The 17,641-nt window shown below is 41.8% G+C and overlaps 1 protein-coding gene across 1 annotated transcript in view; it reads right to left on the bottom strand.

Moving 5' to 3' along the window:
* The window catches only part of LOC311224354 (spectrin beta chain, non-erythrocytic 4-like), a gene marked incomplete at both ends in the record, with an annotated part of 220,569 nt that overhangs the window by 82,554 nt on the left and 120,374 nt on the right, over positions 1-17,641 (bottom strand). Inside the window, 1 exon segment of the mRNA XM_084309313.1 lies at positions 16,685-16,831. Within this exon segment, the coding sequence (XP_084165439.1) occupies positions 16,685-16,831 (147 nt within the window).

The following is a 17,641-nucleotide window of genomic DNA, read 5'->3' as shown; positions in this document are numbered from 1 at the left end:
CGAATCAACGCAAGATTGATAATATATAGTCCTTACCTTGTCTATGATGTACTGCAAAAAGAATAATCGGTAGCACTTTATAATAACACCCTGTTATAATACATTTATAAGGTATTTGTAGATAATGAACTAATCATGAACAAACCATTTATATACATCATTATTCATCGGAATCTGGTAGATCGATATGTCCATTGGCTGATCATAAATCCCATTATTCCAGGCTGAAATCTGCGTTCGGTAACGTGATCAAAGATGGAGGATGTTCGGCTGGGATCGAGGCTCATATGAAACGCCCCTAGACAATAAAAAAAATTATTTTCCCATTCGGCCTCAATGATACTGTAGTGGAGCGATGGCGCCCCTAAGAGGATCTGGCCGGTATTGCATGTTTCGGAAATCAAATATGTGGGTAGATCCTGCAAGTCGATCGGGGACGTTAATACCGTTATTAATATGGAATAAAACAATAACAACTTGCCACGAGTTAACTCGTGGCTCTGGTCCTCAACGGGTGGAATCGAAACACGAGTTAACTCGTGGTTGGGTGGCAAAGTGTTAATGTTTGCTCACCTGGGCCCTCATTCATCAATAGTGTGCGTAGAACATTTCTATTTCCACACGTAAGCACGGAATGTAGAACTAGTGTACGCACAGGGAAGTCGGGATTCATCACACACTGCGTACGCAGGCTCTATGCTCCTCCGTGTTGATGAATACCACTTTGTTCTACCGTCAATGCTCGTGCATGATTATCCATATATGGTCATGAAAGTGAGGAAACACCCCCCATGGGATGTGAAATAATGGACTGACCCGAGCGGAACCCTGAGAAACTCCACGGAGAATTCACTGCTGTCGAACCAAGAAGACACTATCGCGTATTATGGGATAAATAAAAGGCGGATTTGTAAACGGTGATGTCAGATATCAACGGCTCCCTAAGACCATTGCTGCAATTCTGCCTGGACAGCTCAAAATACTAATAAAGACCGTTCGTTGACCACTGTTTGGCGTTGGTTGTGTGTCATTATAACCGTGCTGTAATATGAATGCCTTTGTGTTCGATTGGCTATATGATTTTTAGAGGCATCTATTTTGTTGTCGGCTAATAAAGACTGCGCTGGAATATGACTGCCTTTTCCCGTGTTGTTTGATTAATACCCAGGGATTAAAGTTCTCCTCAATTCTATTCCAAATCGCGATGGATCTTCCGTCAATTTTCTACCTGCTGCATATGATTTCTAGAGGCATACTACAATCTATTTTGATGTCAGTATTGGGTAGCCTATATAAACAATATAATACGAGAGCATATACAAGAACAATGAATCTCACTGCATGTATGATGTAGCCTGCCTTTCAATACATGAACTTGAATTCCATCATGTTTGTGTGCGGGACTCACAAGGCTGTTGTCACAATGGGTGGTACCGGTGTACAGTAATAATAACAGTCCAGACAATATCACGATCCATGCCATAGCCTATGTTCTATTAGGACATGATCTGTGACGACAAATGTTCTAGAATGTTTGATTAAGATATCATACTCTGACAGCATGCCTATGAGCAACAAGAACGCGAACTTGAATCCCATCATATAGTCTGTCCACTATCTGCATGGTGTCATTGCAATGCGTTTTCTATTCTTTCTTATACAGTAAAAAGGGGGAAGAACACTATATTCATATGACTTATTCTGCTTACAGCTTCGAAATTCCACTTGTTTCGTTTAACGTAAAGCCTTTTAAATATAATCAAAACGTTCCCGTGTTTCGGCGGTCTGTGCGCAAAATAATAACGAGTTGAGCTTTATGATTTATGATGAATTGAAAATGGGGGACCCTGATGTAAACAAGACGAAAGTTGGTCTGCATCCCCAATTAACAATTGTATGTACTGAGCTGTACTGTACTGTACCCATTCTGCAATCTGTTAATAAACTTTTCAATCAATCAATCAATCAAGCTACGCGGAGCGCAGTCAGTCAGTACACCCCGTATATTCCGATAACGCTATATAAACCATGCTGCATTCATTCTGAGAGAAAGATCTATTATTCCAAATGCTATTTATAGGGTTTTGACCATAATTACACTACTGTTGCTATTTTACAATGAACTATAATGAACTACGGTTCGTACAGAACATGCCAGTGTTATTATGCACAGAAGCTCATTTCCTTGTTGTAATAATATATTCTACCACTGGGCGCCAGGTACGCCTGGTCTGACCTGTGCGTAGATGTAAGCACGGAGTCAAGTTCAAATCGAAATTGATGAATCCCACTCTTTGCTTAGAAATGATCGTACGCACAGGGTAAGCACAGATCTGTGCGTAGAACACGTTGATGAATGAGGGCCCTGGACTTTCATAAGCGTTGTCTTTTTTTTGTGATCAAATGTTTTTATTCACATGAAGTAAAACAATAGTATACAAAAACACTATTGTTACCCCCCCTCCCCCTCTAGACTATACATGGTCTAATTGCCATTCTATTATTATTATTATTATTATTATTATTATTATTATTATTATTATTATTATTATTATTATTATTATTATTATTATTATTATTATTATTATTATTATTATTAGTAGTAGTAGTATTAGTATTATCATTATCATTATTATTATTATTATTATCATCATTATGTTCTATTCTATTATTATTATTATTATTATTATTATTATTATTATTATTATTATTATTATTATTATTATTATTATTATTATTATTATTATTATTATTATTATTATTATTATTATTATTATCATTATTATTAAGTTCTATTATATTATTATTATTGTTATTCTCATTATTATGTTATAATATTATATTCTTCTTCTTCTTATTATCATTATTATTATTATTATTATTATTATTATTATTATTATTATTATTATTATTATTATTATTATTATTATTATTATTATTATTATTATTATTATTATTATTATTATTATTATTATTAGTATTATTAGTATTATTATTATTAGTATTATGTTCTATTATATTATTATTATGTTCTATTATCATTATTATTATTGTTGTTATTATTATTATCTTTTTCCTGCCTATACCTCCCCTCCCCCTCCCCCACACACCTCCCCCATGCTGCTATGACACCTGCATTTCCCCAAGGGGATCAATAAAGGAACACTTGACTTGACATATCTGCCACATTGTAGCCCTAGCTGGCCCTGCAGCACATTGTAGCCCTAGCTGGCCCTGCAGCACATTGTAGCCCTAGCTGGCCCTGCAGCACATTGTAGCCCTAGCTGGCCCTGCAGCACATTGTAGCCCTAGCTGGCCCTGCAGCACATTATAGCCCTAGCTGGCCCTGCAGCACATTGTAGCCCTAGCTGGCCCTGCAGCACATTGTAGCCCTAGCTGGCCCTGCAGCACATTGTAGCCCTAGCTGGCCCTGCAGCACACTGTAGCCCTAGCTGGCCCTGCAGCACATTGTAGCCCTAGCTGGCCATGCAGCAGAGGGACTTCTAGCCTCCTGCATAAGCACACACATATAACCATAAGCATATAAGCACAAGCATACAATCATATAAGCACAAGCATATAAGCACAAGCATATACGCACAAGCATACAATCATATAAGCACAATCATACAATCATAAGCATATAAGCACAAGCATACAATCATAAGCACAAGTGTATAAGCACAAGTGTATAAGCACAAGCCTAGCAGTGCACAGATCACTTCTCCTGCCCTGTCTCACTACACATCCAGAAGGTAAGCTGGAGCGCCACACCCTGCAGCTGTGCTTAGATGAAAAAAACATACTAGTACAGAATCTTCTTGGCTGCCGGCCTGGCTATAAAAGCTATAACAGCACCGTCATGGCTGGACTCCCAGTAGCAGTGAGAGAGGCGGCCAGAGGACCGTCTACCCTGACCCTTTGTGGCAGGTCTGAAGCACCCAGAGTTACACTCCCCTAGGCTACCCTGACTCTAGCCTACATGCCGTGCTGAGTTCCAGAGGCCACACGTGTCAAACCCAAGGCCCACGGGCCAAACACCTTGCCTGGCATTTTCATCTGGACTGGCCCCCAGACGGAATTTGCTCATCAATTCATTTTGGCCCACTGCCTCCCCCTCGCCGCAACTGGCCTGTGATACAAATCAAACGTGCCTTTGTCTCACTGCACTGCCAATGCAGTCTCCACTTTCAGTGGCCCAGGAGGTTAGAGTGGTCGTCTGGTAATCGGAAGGCTCCCAGTTAGATTCCGGCTCCTCCGGGCGGGCAGTGTGTTGAAGTGTCCTTGAGCGAGACCCCTAACTGCTCCTGACGAGCAGGGTGGCACCTTGCATGGTCACCTCCGCCGTCACTGTGTGAATGTGTGAATGTGAATGCTTTGAAAATGTCTAAGTCATAAAAAGAGCTTGTTTTATCTACAAATGCCTACATGGACTAGCTCTCCCTCCTATAGAGGAATTCATTTATACAAAAAGAACCATTGGACATGGCACCAGGTCAGACACCAGAGGTGACTGCATGGTCCAACGTAGACTGACCACGTTTGGCCAATGTCTATAAAAGGCAGCCAAACGTGGCACAGTCTCCCCATTTCCCTAAGGGGAAGCTCCATCCTTGCTACTTTTAAAGGGCAACTAAAAAAATGGCTGAAGACCAACCAGTCATGTGACCACATATGTGATATATCTCTAGCCGCTAGTATTTTTGTGTATTGCTGCTACTTATTTGTAAATATTTACTGTTTCATATGTCCTGTTTTTATGTTTGGGGACAACGGATGGAAATTAGCCTCGTGTTAAATCCAGCCATTTTTACACTACACTGTGTTCATTAATTTTGCATTGTCTCGTCCAAATAAACAAATAAAGTAAAGTACTGTAGGCATAAGTTGTAAAGCGATTGGATAAAAGTGCCATATAAATGCAGTCCATTTACTATTTCTTGTCTGACTGTGGAGAAGACGGTAAACGCATTTCCCATAATGTTGGCGTGTTACTTTACTGTAAGGTTAGGGTTAAGATGAGGGAGGTTTATAAACAAAATATTTAAGATGAAAATTATGATGAGTTGCAGCTTTGCAGCTTGGACAATAAAAGGCAGATGACGCATGTGATCTAGCACCTACCTTTCATTGGAGGACAACCCAGTATTTAGCCTTCAGTTGTACCACACGCTGTCATTTACTTTCACTTTCCCTTCTAAAAGCTTGTCAGTCATACGTCTTTCACTCAACTTGAAGCCACGTTTCTCTTGTGTTATTCGGTTGCATCCTATTTTACAGAACCAAGTGAAGCGTGCATACGTGTGTGTATGGGTGTGTTCCACTTTGTTCTTAGAATCGATTGCTAATCTTACAAACTCTTGTTGGTGAATAATTTATTTAAACCATATTGATGGACGAAGAACAAAACCTCCTATCTGCATTAAACAAAGTGGGGGAAAACCTGCTATCTGCACTTTGGGAGGCACTAATACCTGGTCAGTATTGTTAACATATAATATAGTAATATAGTCCAAAACAGTGTATTCTTTTTTTTTGGGCTTTCTGTATTTTTCACCCATCCCAATTTAGTCGTTATGCCAATTCCCTTCCTGGTCGTTGCGTGCATTGCCCCACTGCTACCACATGCCTCCTCCGATACATGTGGAGTCGCCAGCCGCTTCTTTTCACCTGACAGCGAGGAGTTTCACTGGGTGAACGTAACGTAACGGTTCACGCTATTTCCTCCAGATTCCCCTCCCTGCTGAACAGGCGCCCGGATCAACCAGTAGGAGTCACAGTTTACAACGACCAGGACACATACCCCACCGGCTTCCCACCCGCTAACACTGCCAATTGTGTTAGTAGGGACGACTGACCAAGCCGGAGGTACCGCTGACAGCTGGATTAGATCCCAGAGTCTCTGCGGTGTTAGGCGAGTGCTTAGTCCACTGCGCTTCACCTCTGGGCGTGCCTGCAAGGAATCTCTCTCTCTCTCTCTCTCTCTCTCTCTCTCTCTCTCTCTCTCTCTCTCTCTCTCTCTCTCTCTGCAGACTTAGCTGCAACAAGGCCCCAGCAGAACCCCAAAAGTGGCCCTAGGTGAACCACCCTTAAAAAATCTTAAAAAGATGGATGATATCTAGTAGCGGAGCGGGGTTGGGGTGTTGGTCCTGGGGGGTTCGGGGGTCCTGGGGTGGGGGAGGAAATGTCTTTTGTGGTGTCTGTGATAATATCATTTGTTTTTATTTTTAGGTTCTGTATTTATTATTTTTGTTATTTCTATTGCCACATAGAAATATCATCATTCTTTTTATTGTTGTTATTATTATTATTATTATTATTATTATTATTATTATTATTATTATTATTATTATTATTATTATTATTATTATTATTATTATTATTATTATTATTATTATTATTATTATTATTATTATTATTATTATTATTATTATTATTATTATTATTATTATTATTATTATTATTATTATTATTATTATTGTACTGTGACGTCTTGTTTATTATTATATTGTGTGTTGTCATGTTTTATGTTTAGTTTTACTGCAGTGACCTTTGAACCGGCGCAGCTGTAACTACAGTAAGGCCGGTCGCTGTCTATAGGAACAAATAACTCTAAGGAGTTGTCTTACATTGTGACGCTATCCAAAAGTATACAAATAAGGACCATGTTCTTGTAAGAGTTCAGTTCACTTTCTAGGGACGGTTCAGAGTTTGCCTGTGTTGTGAACTCAATCATTTTTGGCAGAAAAGATTAATATGCTTGTATTCAATAAAGTTTGTGGAAACTGTCTGGACAGGTTTTTCCTCCCATCTTTTCTCCAAAATATACAACAGAAATTAAACACACATTTCAGTGTAGACTACTAGTGATAGCTAAATACATTCCAAATGTGCAATAGGTATGATGAATATAAAAAAGGTAACAGAGTTCTAGTAGGAATGCTGGATATTCTGTATGTCCTATGAGGATTCCAGGTACTTGCCGACAACCTCTTCATTAATCGGGCCTCCAAAATAAACAACAGAAAATAGCAGGCGCCCTAAATTCAGACAAAAAGCCACCCTCAGTGTCCTTGATAGGAGAGAGGGTTTCATGTGTGTCACAGAAATAGACTGGGAACTCTCCTAGGAGAGAGGCACATAGCAACAACCAGGTCCCTCGTTAGAGAGTGTTTGGCTAAACTGTACTACTGTATATACTAGTTGGTACTATATGGTGAAATGGCTGGTGATTCCATTTGGTAAATTCTTAATTCTGTCTTGTGCCATGGACCACTTTTCTACTACTGTATATACAAATGCAATTAAGGGTAATTTAGAAAATCTTTAAACTGATTCCCATCCTTCTTCCTGGCCAAATTCCCAATCAGGTCTCTGACATCAAGGCCACATAATCATCCCTTCCCCTTAATTGGCTGATATCAATCCCTGTCTCCTGAGCCGTTCAGCCATTGTGTAGTGTGATGTGTGCCTGGTGCCAGTGTAGCCCAAGGTTGGGTGCTACCAGTGGTGTTGAAGGAGACAATTTCCACCCTACATTGTGGGGAGCGATTTTAGTGTCTAGAAAAGCGCTATATAAATGTAATGAATTATTATTAATTATTATTATTATTCTGTTGTGAGGCGTCCTACTCTCTGCTACTTGACTGCTACTATATTCTGTTTAACATTGTGTGGGAAAGTATCTTGACAGTTAGATGATTAACTTCTAGTCTAGTTTAATGAATTTGTTCACACAGTATAAACACAACAACACAATAATGACAACTGTAAAGTACAAAGGTTATACAATGCAGGAAGAGGCAGGAAAGCCCAGGAGGCTTATAAGAAACCTCCACCTATAATAATAAACATAATTATATTACATATAGCAAGTTGGAAAACAAGATCAATGTAAGGACCTTGTTGGAGTATGTGAGAGTAAGAAGTAAGTGTGTGTGTGTGTGTGTGTGTGTGTGTGTGTGTGTGTGTGTGTGTGTGTGTGTGTGTGTGTGTGTGTGTGTGTGTGTGTGTGTGTGCGTGCGTGCGTGCGTGCGTGCGTGCGTGCGTGCGTGTATGCGCGTGTGTGTGTATGCGCGTGAGTGTGTGTGTAAGTGTGTAAGTTAAAATACAATACACTGATTACAATACACAAGTTACAATAAACTGTTACAATATAATAATCAGATGTTACTTCAATTACTGTATTGTTTGTAAAAAAAGGGAAAATAAAAAACATTTGTTCAAAAAGATGTTACTTCAAACCCTTTTTTTACGTTTTTGAAGACGTTTCTTTTTTGTTTTTATTTAATAGAAAATTGCCCTCTGCATGTAATAAATTTAGGAAGATGAAGATGTAAACATTGACGAATAGAGTATGAGTGGGACAAATCATTGTTTTTAACCTCTTAACCTGCAATGGTTTCGTTTTTGAGGACTGCATACTTTTTTTGCAAACCAAAACAACATACTTTATACTTATAGCACATGCATGAGCCAAAATTAGGTCTTAAATTGTACAGGAATGTTCCCTTCATTAGAATGAATCTTATAAATAAAAACACATACAGTATTTATATTATAGATATTTAGAATCTGAATATAGAGCCAGATGAGGCACGAGACTCAGATCCAGATGCGATCCTAAAAAAGCGCTTCTGGAGGATTAATATTTTGTGGAGACTAGTTGGGAAAGTGCTTGCCAATACTAAATTACAGTAAGAAAGATAAGGATAAATTAGGCTATAATATAGAGTAAGAAGACAGCTAGTGGTAACAAGGTGGCTAATTCTCCTTATTATGCCAATAGATTTAATACAAAAAATGTATAACCCGATTCGATTTGTTCTCTCCAGCTCAAATTCTCATCAACATAAATATAAACAAGTCTAATCAAATCAAATCATATGTATTTGTAAGGCCCGACAACACACGTTAATGTCCCCATGGGCCGGACACGTCTTCTTTAAACAAGTCAAGAAGAAACATCACAATAAATCAAGAACAAAACAAAAACACAATGAAGTCCAAAAAGTGTTAAATAAATAAAATAAATGAATGCAACACTCCCAGACATACCCTCCCAATCAAATCCTAACCTCCCATTGTATTTTCTGATGTAACTGAAACATAACAACATGAACATAATTCCATAATTATCAAATACCATTGTGCTAATACTAATTTATTGGTATTTGTGGCCTTCATCGATACAAAGAGTACAAGCAGCCTGGTACTGGGCCAATACCTGATATTAAGCGTTTTCGGACCAGAGGGACTTTTTCATACAGATAAGATAAGATGAGATAAAATAAGATAGATAAATATAGGAAACCAAATTTGATCTGAATATAGAAATATGAGGACAAATAAGCAGTGTAAACAACGGTGCAGATGAGGGTCTGTATGCCCTATTGATCATATTATGTGTTACAATAAATATAGGCAATAAAGAATTTGAATCAGAATATATAGTACGAGTAAGAGTAAAAGTAAACAGTATACACAAGGTGCAGTAGACACAAGGTACCCTAACTGGCAACAGTTCAGGAACCTTTGGCAGAAGTTCCTTTTTGTGGTGTTCACTGCAGGAACTGAGGACCATTGTAGTTCCTGAAGCCTTGCTCAGCACAGAGGGACAATGAGTGATGCAAGTGTGCAGGGATTGGCTCAGACATCGAGTTCATGGTATCAGACCATGACAAAGTGTGCAAGGGGCTGGAGAGACAGGTAATGCCTGGGTCAACCTCGTATTGTAGTTGATATACCTACGCACTAAAAAATGATTCCCAGCTATCAATATTGTACTGTCCGAACACTCATATTTGTAGGTTGAGTATAGTTCGCTATTGGACATTTTAGCACTCTCATCATCAACCAGGAAATGCTTAGTTGTAAGTGGATCAATCTAGTGCAATTACTTTTGTCAGAGGATCTCCTAGTTACAACAAGATTGTATAAATCAAGCAGCGTTGTTGTTGTTGTTGTCATATGTGAAGTAAGTCAAATCTGCGCTATATGGCCAAACTGGAATGCAGCCAAGCTTTCTCACTACACGTCCAGCCACTGTCCTTCTCCGGGGAAGGCAGAAGCAGGGTCATCTTACGTCACCTCAGCGTTCCTATCCCGGCTGGATGCAAACACAAAAAAACAAGCCCTGAAGGTGTGTGGTTCTCGGGGAGCTCCTCAGTGGGTAGTTCCTCTCAGGAAGTCCCCAGGACACTGTTTGGTACAAAAACGCCTCCTGTAATCAGTGCACCTCCACTGAAACTGTTGCCATACAGTGTGTGACTGGTTTCGTGGCTGCACCGTGGGGATAAAACACATCTCTATGGGTTTACACTGTGTATCTGCTGCGCTGACGACAGCCCACATAATGAACCTGCACCGTTAGTCAATTCCATGGTTTTGGAAACACATCCTTTGAGCAAAGCACAGCAATCACTCTGCCTCTATACACAGGTACTAGTCCTGCTGCGTCGGTCTATATCCAGAGTACAGAGCCTAATGAATATAAATCTGTTGCCCAATAGGTTGGCAGAATCTCATCTTCACCTCTGGGCGTGCCTGCAAGGAATCTCTCTCTCTCTCTCTCTCTCTCTCTCTCTCTCTCTCTCTCTCTCTCTCTCTCTCTCTCTCTCTCTCTCTCTCCCTCTCTCCCTCTCTCTCTCCCTCTCCCTCTCTCTCTCTCTCTCTCTCTCTCTCTCTCTCTCTCTCTCTCTCTCTCTCTCTCTCTCTCTCTCTCTCTCTCTCTCTCTCTCTCTCCCTCTCCCTCTCTCCTCTCCCTCTCTCTCTCTCTCTCTCTCTCTCTCTCTCTCTCTCCCTCTCCCTCTCGTTCTCTCTCGTTCTCTTTCTCTCTTTAGTAAGCACTTTCCAATAATGCACCTCCAGCTCAAGCTAAGCACATAATCCTGATTTAAATTTATGACAGAGAAAACCCAGCTATTAACTACACCACCAACATGTCCTCATAGACAACCCAGCTACTCACTACACCACCAACATGTCCTCAGAGACAACCCAGCTACTCACTACACCACCAACATGTCCTCAGATATAACCCAGCTCTTCACTACACCACCAACATGTCCTCATAGACAACCCAGCTACTCACTACACCACCAACATGTCCTCAGATATAACCCAGCTCTTCACTACACCACCAACATGTCCTCATAGACAACCCAGCTCTTCACTACACCACCAACATGTCTTCAGATATAACCCAGCTCTTCACTACACCACCAACATGTCTTCAGATATAACCCAGCTCTTCACTACACCACCAACATGTCTTCAGATATAACCCAGCTCTTCACTACACCACCAACATGTCCTCAGATATAACCCAGCTCTTCACTACACCACCAACATGTCCTCAGATATAACCCAGCTCTTCACTACACCACCAACATGTCCTCAGATATAACCCAGCTCTTCACTACACCACCAACATGTCCTCAGACACATACTGACAAACATACACAACACTTCATGTTTTATAAAAGTACAGTGGTCCAGCAGCATCACTACTGAGAATAGAGGTGACTAAGAGTGACTAAAAGTTCCGACAGTGATGAGACATAATGAGCAGCTTGGAGGTCAGTAGTGGGTGAAGCTGCCTATGAGCCATCAGCCAATACGATGTCAGAGAGGTCGTCACATGACAGGATGAGAACAAAGAGATGATGTAACAATTGGAAGACGAATGGCTAGAAGCAGACATCATCCTGTATCCTGATGTAACCAACCATGATGTCCTGTAGGGCGGGGAATACATATAGAAATATATAGAGTTGTAGCGAACACAGGGAGAACATGCAAACTCCACACAGAAAGGCCCCCTGATGAGGTTCGAACCCAGGACCTTCTTGTTGTGAGGCAGCAGTGCTAACCACTGTGCCACCGTGCCGCCCAACATTATGTGCCCCCACCACCTCCTAATAGACAGTCTCCTCCCCACCGCATGTATATATTCCCTCCCCGCCGTATGTATATTTCTCTCCCACCCACCCACCCCCTCCTAATGCACAGTCCCCTCCCCATCATATGTATATACTCTGTCAGGATCTAGTGGTAACAGTACTGTATATTTGAATACCGTTTATGTCACAAGTACTAAATAAATACCTATATGTCCCTATGCCATAAATGTCATGTATGTTGTGTATGTCATAAATGTCTATATGAATTGAAAATGGGGGACCCTGATGGAAACAAGACAAACGTCTTTCTCAGGTCTGCATCCCCTTAACAATTGTATGTATTGAGTCGTACTGTATTGTACCCATTCTGCAATCTGTTAAATAAAGTTTTCATTCATTCATTCATTCATTCATTCATTCATTCATTCATTCATTCATTCATTCATTCATTCATTCATTCATTCATTCATTCATTCATTCATGTGTAGTGTGCCTCCCGTCCAGCAGATGGCTCTAGTTTGCCTGACGCTGAGTTTCTGCTACAGAACTACTGTAGTACGGAAACTCAGTTCACCGAATGGCATCGTTTGACAACAAGGGCAGGCGTGAAGCTGGACCCATGAAGCCGGCCTCCATCGAGCTTAATTGAATCGATAACGTATTGAGTCAAATCAAAGTGAAATCAAATTGAACCCAAACCTTGTGAATCTAAATCTAATGGAATCGGGGTAATCGGTGCTGATACCCATCCTGTTAGAAAACAGCAGACAGAGGCTAGTTCAAGGTCTTTAGAAAAGAAGGTAGGCGGTCAGGTGGCGTAGCGGAGATTGTGCTCATCACCCATGCAAGAGGCTGCGGTCTCGACTCCCGGAGAGTCAGCATTGCCTTGGCTCGGGCTGATCGCTATACTAACTCGTTTGGCTGAGTTAGGGGGAGGGGAGCCGTGGGTGGGTCCTGGGCGTTGTGGACAGCGACCCCTACAGTTCGGTCGGGGCGCCTGCTCAGCGAAGGTAGTATCTGGTGAGAGGTAGTGCGGCCTCCCACATGTTACACTCTCCCAGTGAGAATCTGCGCGGCCAGGCTGGCTGCCGGCTGGCTGCACATGCGTCGGAGGAAAGCATATGTGACAGTCTCCGGCCTCTCGGACCAACAGTAGGGGAAAGTGCGCAACAACCAGGAAGGGGGTTGGGAATTGGCATAACGACTAACAGTGGGATGGGAGAAAAATCGGAAAAAAGAAGGAGGGGGAAAAAGATAAGAAAAAAAAAGAAAAAAAAGAAAAGAAGGTAGAGTCAATGACAATGTTTTTAGCTTGACAACAACGCAGAAATTCAGCAAGCACTGGGACCAGGATTCTATTTAAGTGAATTAACCCTTTCGTCTGTAGTGTGGTGGTGAAAGGGTTAACCTTCTGGAGTGTGGTTTAGAACGCTGGTCCCAGGTCAGTCCCCCAGGAGTGGCGTTACTTCCCCATCGATGACCAAGCCTTTACAATATAGGAACCACGGGTAACATGGCCGCACTGATGAATTCTCTTTAGTAAACTACTGTTATTAAAATGAGAGACACTCAGGTGACACAGTGATGCACAACAACCTTTCTAGCATCCAACGTAATAAATAATACAGCAAGGAGAACGGCCCCACGTTCCAATCAATAAAACATGGACATTAGCCACTGTGGCCATGCACTGTAGGCTGCTGCTGTACAGATCAAGCCATAATCAGCCTCCCCTCTCACCTTCCAGCAGTGAGTTGTACAGCCAACACCCGTGTCATCATCTCAAGACCCCTATCAACAGTTTTCTCTGAACTGGGTAAATCAGAACTGTGCTATGATGCCCCTCTAGCTCATGGAATGAACTCCAACAGTCCTCAAAGTGTGGGGTTCTCCCCTCTGTTGCAGAGTTTAAAACCTTGATCTCCAACCTTTGTCAATCAAGTTGTACATGTTTTAATTGATTTGTTACCCTTGCTTTGTCTTGTTGTCTTATCGTTATGATTTTATATGCTTTTCTTTTTCCACTTATTTCTCTATGTACACTCGACATGACTGTAAATGAGGGAAACCTCAGTTGCCTTTCAAGTGTAAAAAAAGGTTTGAAATTGAAATGAACACAGAATAGCAGGCCAGCATTAAGAGAGCACCTTGGATTGGGAGTGTTCATCACCCAGCCAACAGTTTGAGGCAATGCAGATGGGATATTTAGAAGAACAAAAAAAAAGATCAACAGTATTTTCATGGTTATGTTGTACAGTAGCATACTCTTGATTATGTCCGACCAATCTTTCGCCATCGACTAAAAATACACTTCTTCAATCAATATATCATTTTCTTTTTTAAATAACCTTCTTACTGTCTTCTTCTATCATGCACTCTTCCTACTATACTACTTTACTACTATGCACTCAACACTGCAACACCCAAGTTTCAACCGTTTTATTGAACATTCTTACTCAGCTGAAAGAGCTGTAAACTTCCTGTTGACTTGTCGTGCAGAACTTGTAAGTCGCTTTGGATAAAAGCGTCAGCTAAATAACAAAATAAATGTAAATGTCTTTTAATCCTCGTAATCCTTGTTCCTCACATTGCTGCCACGGGCAATGTTGCCCTGTCTACATTGCCTGAAAATGTTGTCTGCATACGCGCCCTAGCGCGGGCAACATCAGTTCTCATCACTGATCCTCGATCAGCGTTCTGAGGTTCCTTCTGCGCGACAACAGGACTGGTCTATCAGTAAAGCTGATCACAGCAAGCAACAGAGAGAACTGAGAGACAAATAGCCCAATAACACAACAGCATGACCCTAATCTGTAAGGCGAGAGGGGGCATCATTCAAGACAGCTACCGGCTGCCAAGTCGTCCAGCACATCATGCTGATGACTATGTACACATGCTGGACATGCACAGGACTTGGCACCAGCCAGTGGGCTGTGCAGCCCATCTTGATGTGACACAGATCACGACCTTCGCTCAAGCAACAGTTGGGCGGCTAATCTGATCTAGCAACCTATCAGGACGGTACAGGATCTCACCCACTTCATCCAGTCAGTGAAGTATTAAAGGTGCCCCCCCCCCCGCGCAAAGGACTGCCACCGTGGGCTATGCATGGCAAATTGGGATCACTCTATCACAAACTCATTCACTCACAGATCTGGCGAGGACGTTTTGTGGGACGCATGCGCAGTAGCGATGTTCTCCTGCTCTGGCACAGCGCTAACATAAGTGTGGAGAGCGGTCAGACTACTAAGCGATGCCTTGCGCTGTAGCTCCCTAAATCGTCCTTGAACGCAATGCAATATATTAGGTATTAACAATACAAAAGCTGCCCCCAGCTACTGGAAAGCGCTCAGGCGAAGCGCATGGGGATGGTGCCTGGATCTGTGCTGCCAGAGGCACTTTCACTCTTCAACTTTCCCCTCGTTATTTCTGTGCGTCACTGATCAAGGTGAGAATATCTACTCATGTTTATTTAGCTGTAGAGCAGGTTTATTTCCTTTAATATGTGTACCTTTGTGTATTTCTCAGTCTGTGTTTGTAAAAGGAATTGATGAGCCAAGTGCGCTAGCGTACATTGCGCTAACAACCTTGATTCTCTGAATACCACTTGTAACATTACAGGAGGGGGTGTAAGCAATGTAGCAACATATTACGTAGCATAACGTAGCATAACGTAACATAGCGTAACGTAGCGTAACGTAACGTAGTGTAACGTAACGTAGTGTAACGTAGCGTAGTGTAACATAACATAGTGTAATATAACGTAGTGTAGCATAACATAGCATAACGTAAGGTCACATAGCATAAGGTAACATAGCATAACAAAGCATAACATAACGAAACATAACATAACGAAACATAACATAACGAAACATAGCATAACGAAACATAGCATAACGAAACATATAACAAAACATAGCATAACGAAACATAGCATAACGAAACATGGCATGAGAATAGAATAGAATAAAAATGCTTTAATCATCCCGAGGGAAATTTGGCACTACAAATCGCTCACATTAAACATTTAGGTAGACAAAACAATCACGAATAAGAATAACAAAAACATTTCCTAAGAATAAGGAATAAAACAAGCCTAAGAATAACATAATAATAATAAACATATCTGTCACATAACAAATATAGCATAACAAAACATAGCATATAACATAACAGCACAACATAACATAGCATAACGTAACATAGCATAACGTAACATAGCACAACGTAACGCAACGTAACATAATGTAATGTAATGTAATGTGACACCTCTGATGAAGTACATTGTGTACACCGACAATAAAGTCAACTTCCAGTGTAATGAAGACATCTTCAATAAGCTCATGCAGCCTTCAGATGTGCCCTCGTCCTCCGACGTGCAGCGACCCAGCCACAGCTTAAAGACCACAGAGGACCACCTCTATTCCAGAGCTTTCAGTAAACAGAGGTTATCCCTTCACTACCACACTACCAAATGGTTAACCCTTTCACTGTGACAATACAGCAGGTTAACACTTTCACTGCCACATGGCAAAGGGTTAACCCTTTCACAACCACACTACAGAAGGTTAACCCTTTCACTACCACACTACCAATGGTTAACCCTTTCACTGTGGCAATACAGTAGGTTAACACTTTCACTGCCACACGGCAAAGAGTTAACCCTTTCACAACCACACTGCAGAAGGTTAATCCTTTCACTACCACACTACAGACGGTAAAAGGGTTAACCCTCTGTAGTGTGGTTGTGAAAGGGTTATGGAGACGCTGGTTGCACTCACCCTCTCGATCTTGTCCAGCCACTCCTTGTTCTGGGCCAGTTCGGCCATGAAGGCCTGGTGCTTCAGCCATTTCTTATGGAGCTTCTGGGTCTCGTCTCGGCTGCCGTCTCTCGCCATCAGCATCTTCTCACACACCCAGTCCCCCAGCTGGGCGAGAGACAGAGAACGGAGAGAGAGAGAGAGAGAGAGAGAGAGAGAGAGAGAGAGAGAGAGAGAGAGAGGAGAGAGAGAGAGAGAGAGAGAGAGGGGGTGAGAGAGAGAGGAGAGAGAGAGGGGGGGAGAGAGATGGTGAGAGAGAGGAGAGAGAGATAGAGAGAGGGGAGAGGAGAGAGAGAAAGGGTGAGAGAGAGGAGAGACAAGTGTCAATATTAGATGAGTATACACACTGTGGGTAACTCTCTTAGAGTGTAGAACTGATACATTACAAAACAATCGCAAGGGTAGCTTTGTGTAACACACACACACAGACACACACACACATGGACACACGGACACACACACACACACACAGTGCTGGGAAATACAAGGTCAAACACACACTCGCAGACGATGCATATTTAATGACACACAGCAGGCACATGTATGCAGACACACGTGTTCCAACAAGCATGACAGGAACCCACTATACACACAACACATACAGCAGTCTACAACACACACACACATGCACACACACACACACAGACACCCAAACTACAATCTAGCAAAAGATATTGACACATTATGAACAAGGATACACACAAACACACAGCATCAACAGAGGACAATCCAGAAGCACACCTCTGTCCTAACAACATCAACACCACATTAATATTTCTGCCGCTTGACACCTCCATCCATCCATCCATCCATCCAGCCATCACACACCCACCCCCTCCACCCCCCACCCTCCACCCCCCATCCCTCCCTCCTGACACCGGTCCACTGGCTCCGACCAGACGGTAAATGTGTTGTGTT

Source organism: Notolepis coatsorum, assembly GCF_963971535.1.
Source record: "Notolepis coatsorum genome assembly, chromosome: 1".
NCBI classification, from domain to species: Eukaryota; Metazoa; Chordata; class Actinopteri; order Aulopiformes; family Paralepididae; genus Notolepis; species Notolepis coatsorum.
The sequence above is the reverse complement of the archived record's forward strand: the minus strand, read 5'-3'. Positions and strand labels throughout refer to the sequence as shown.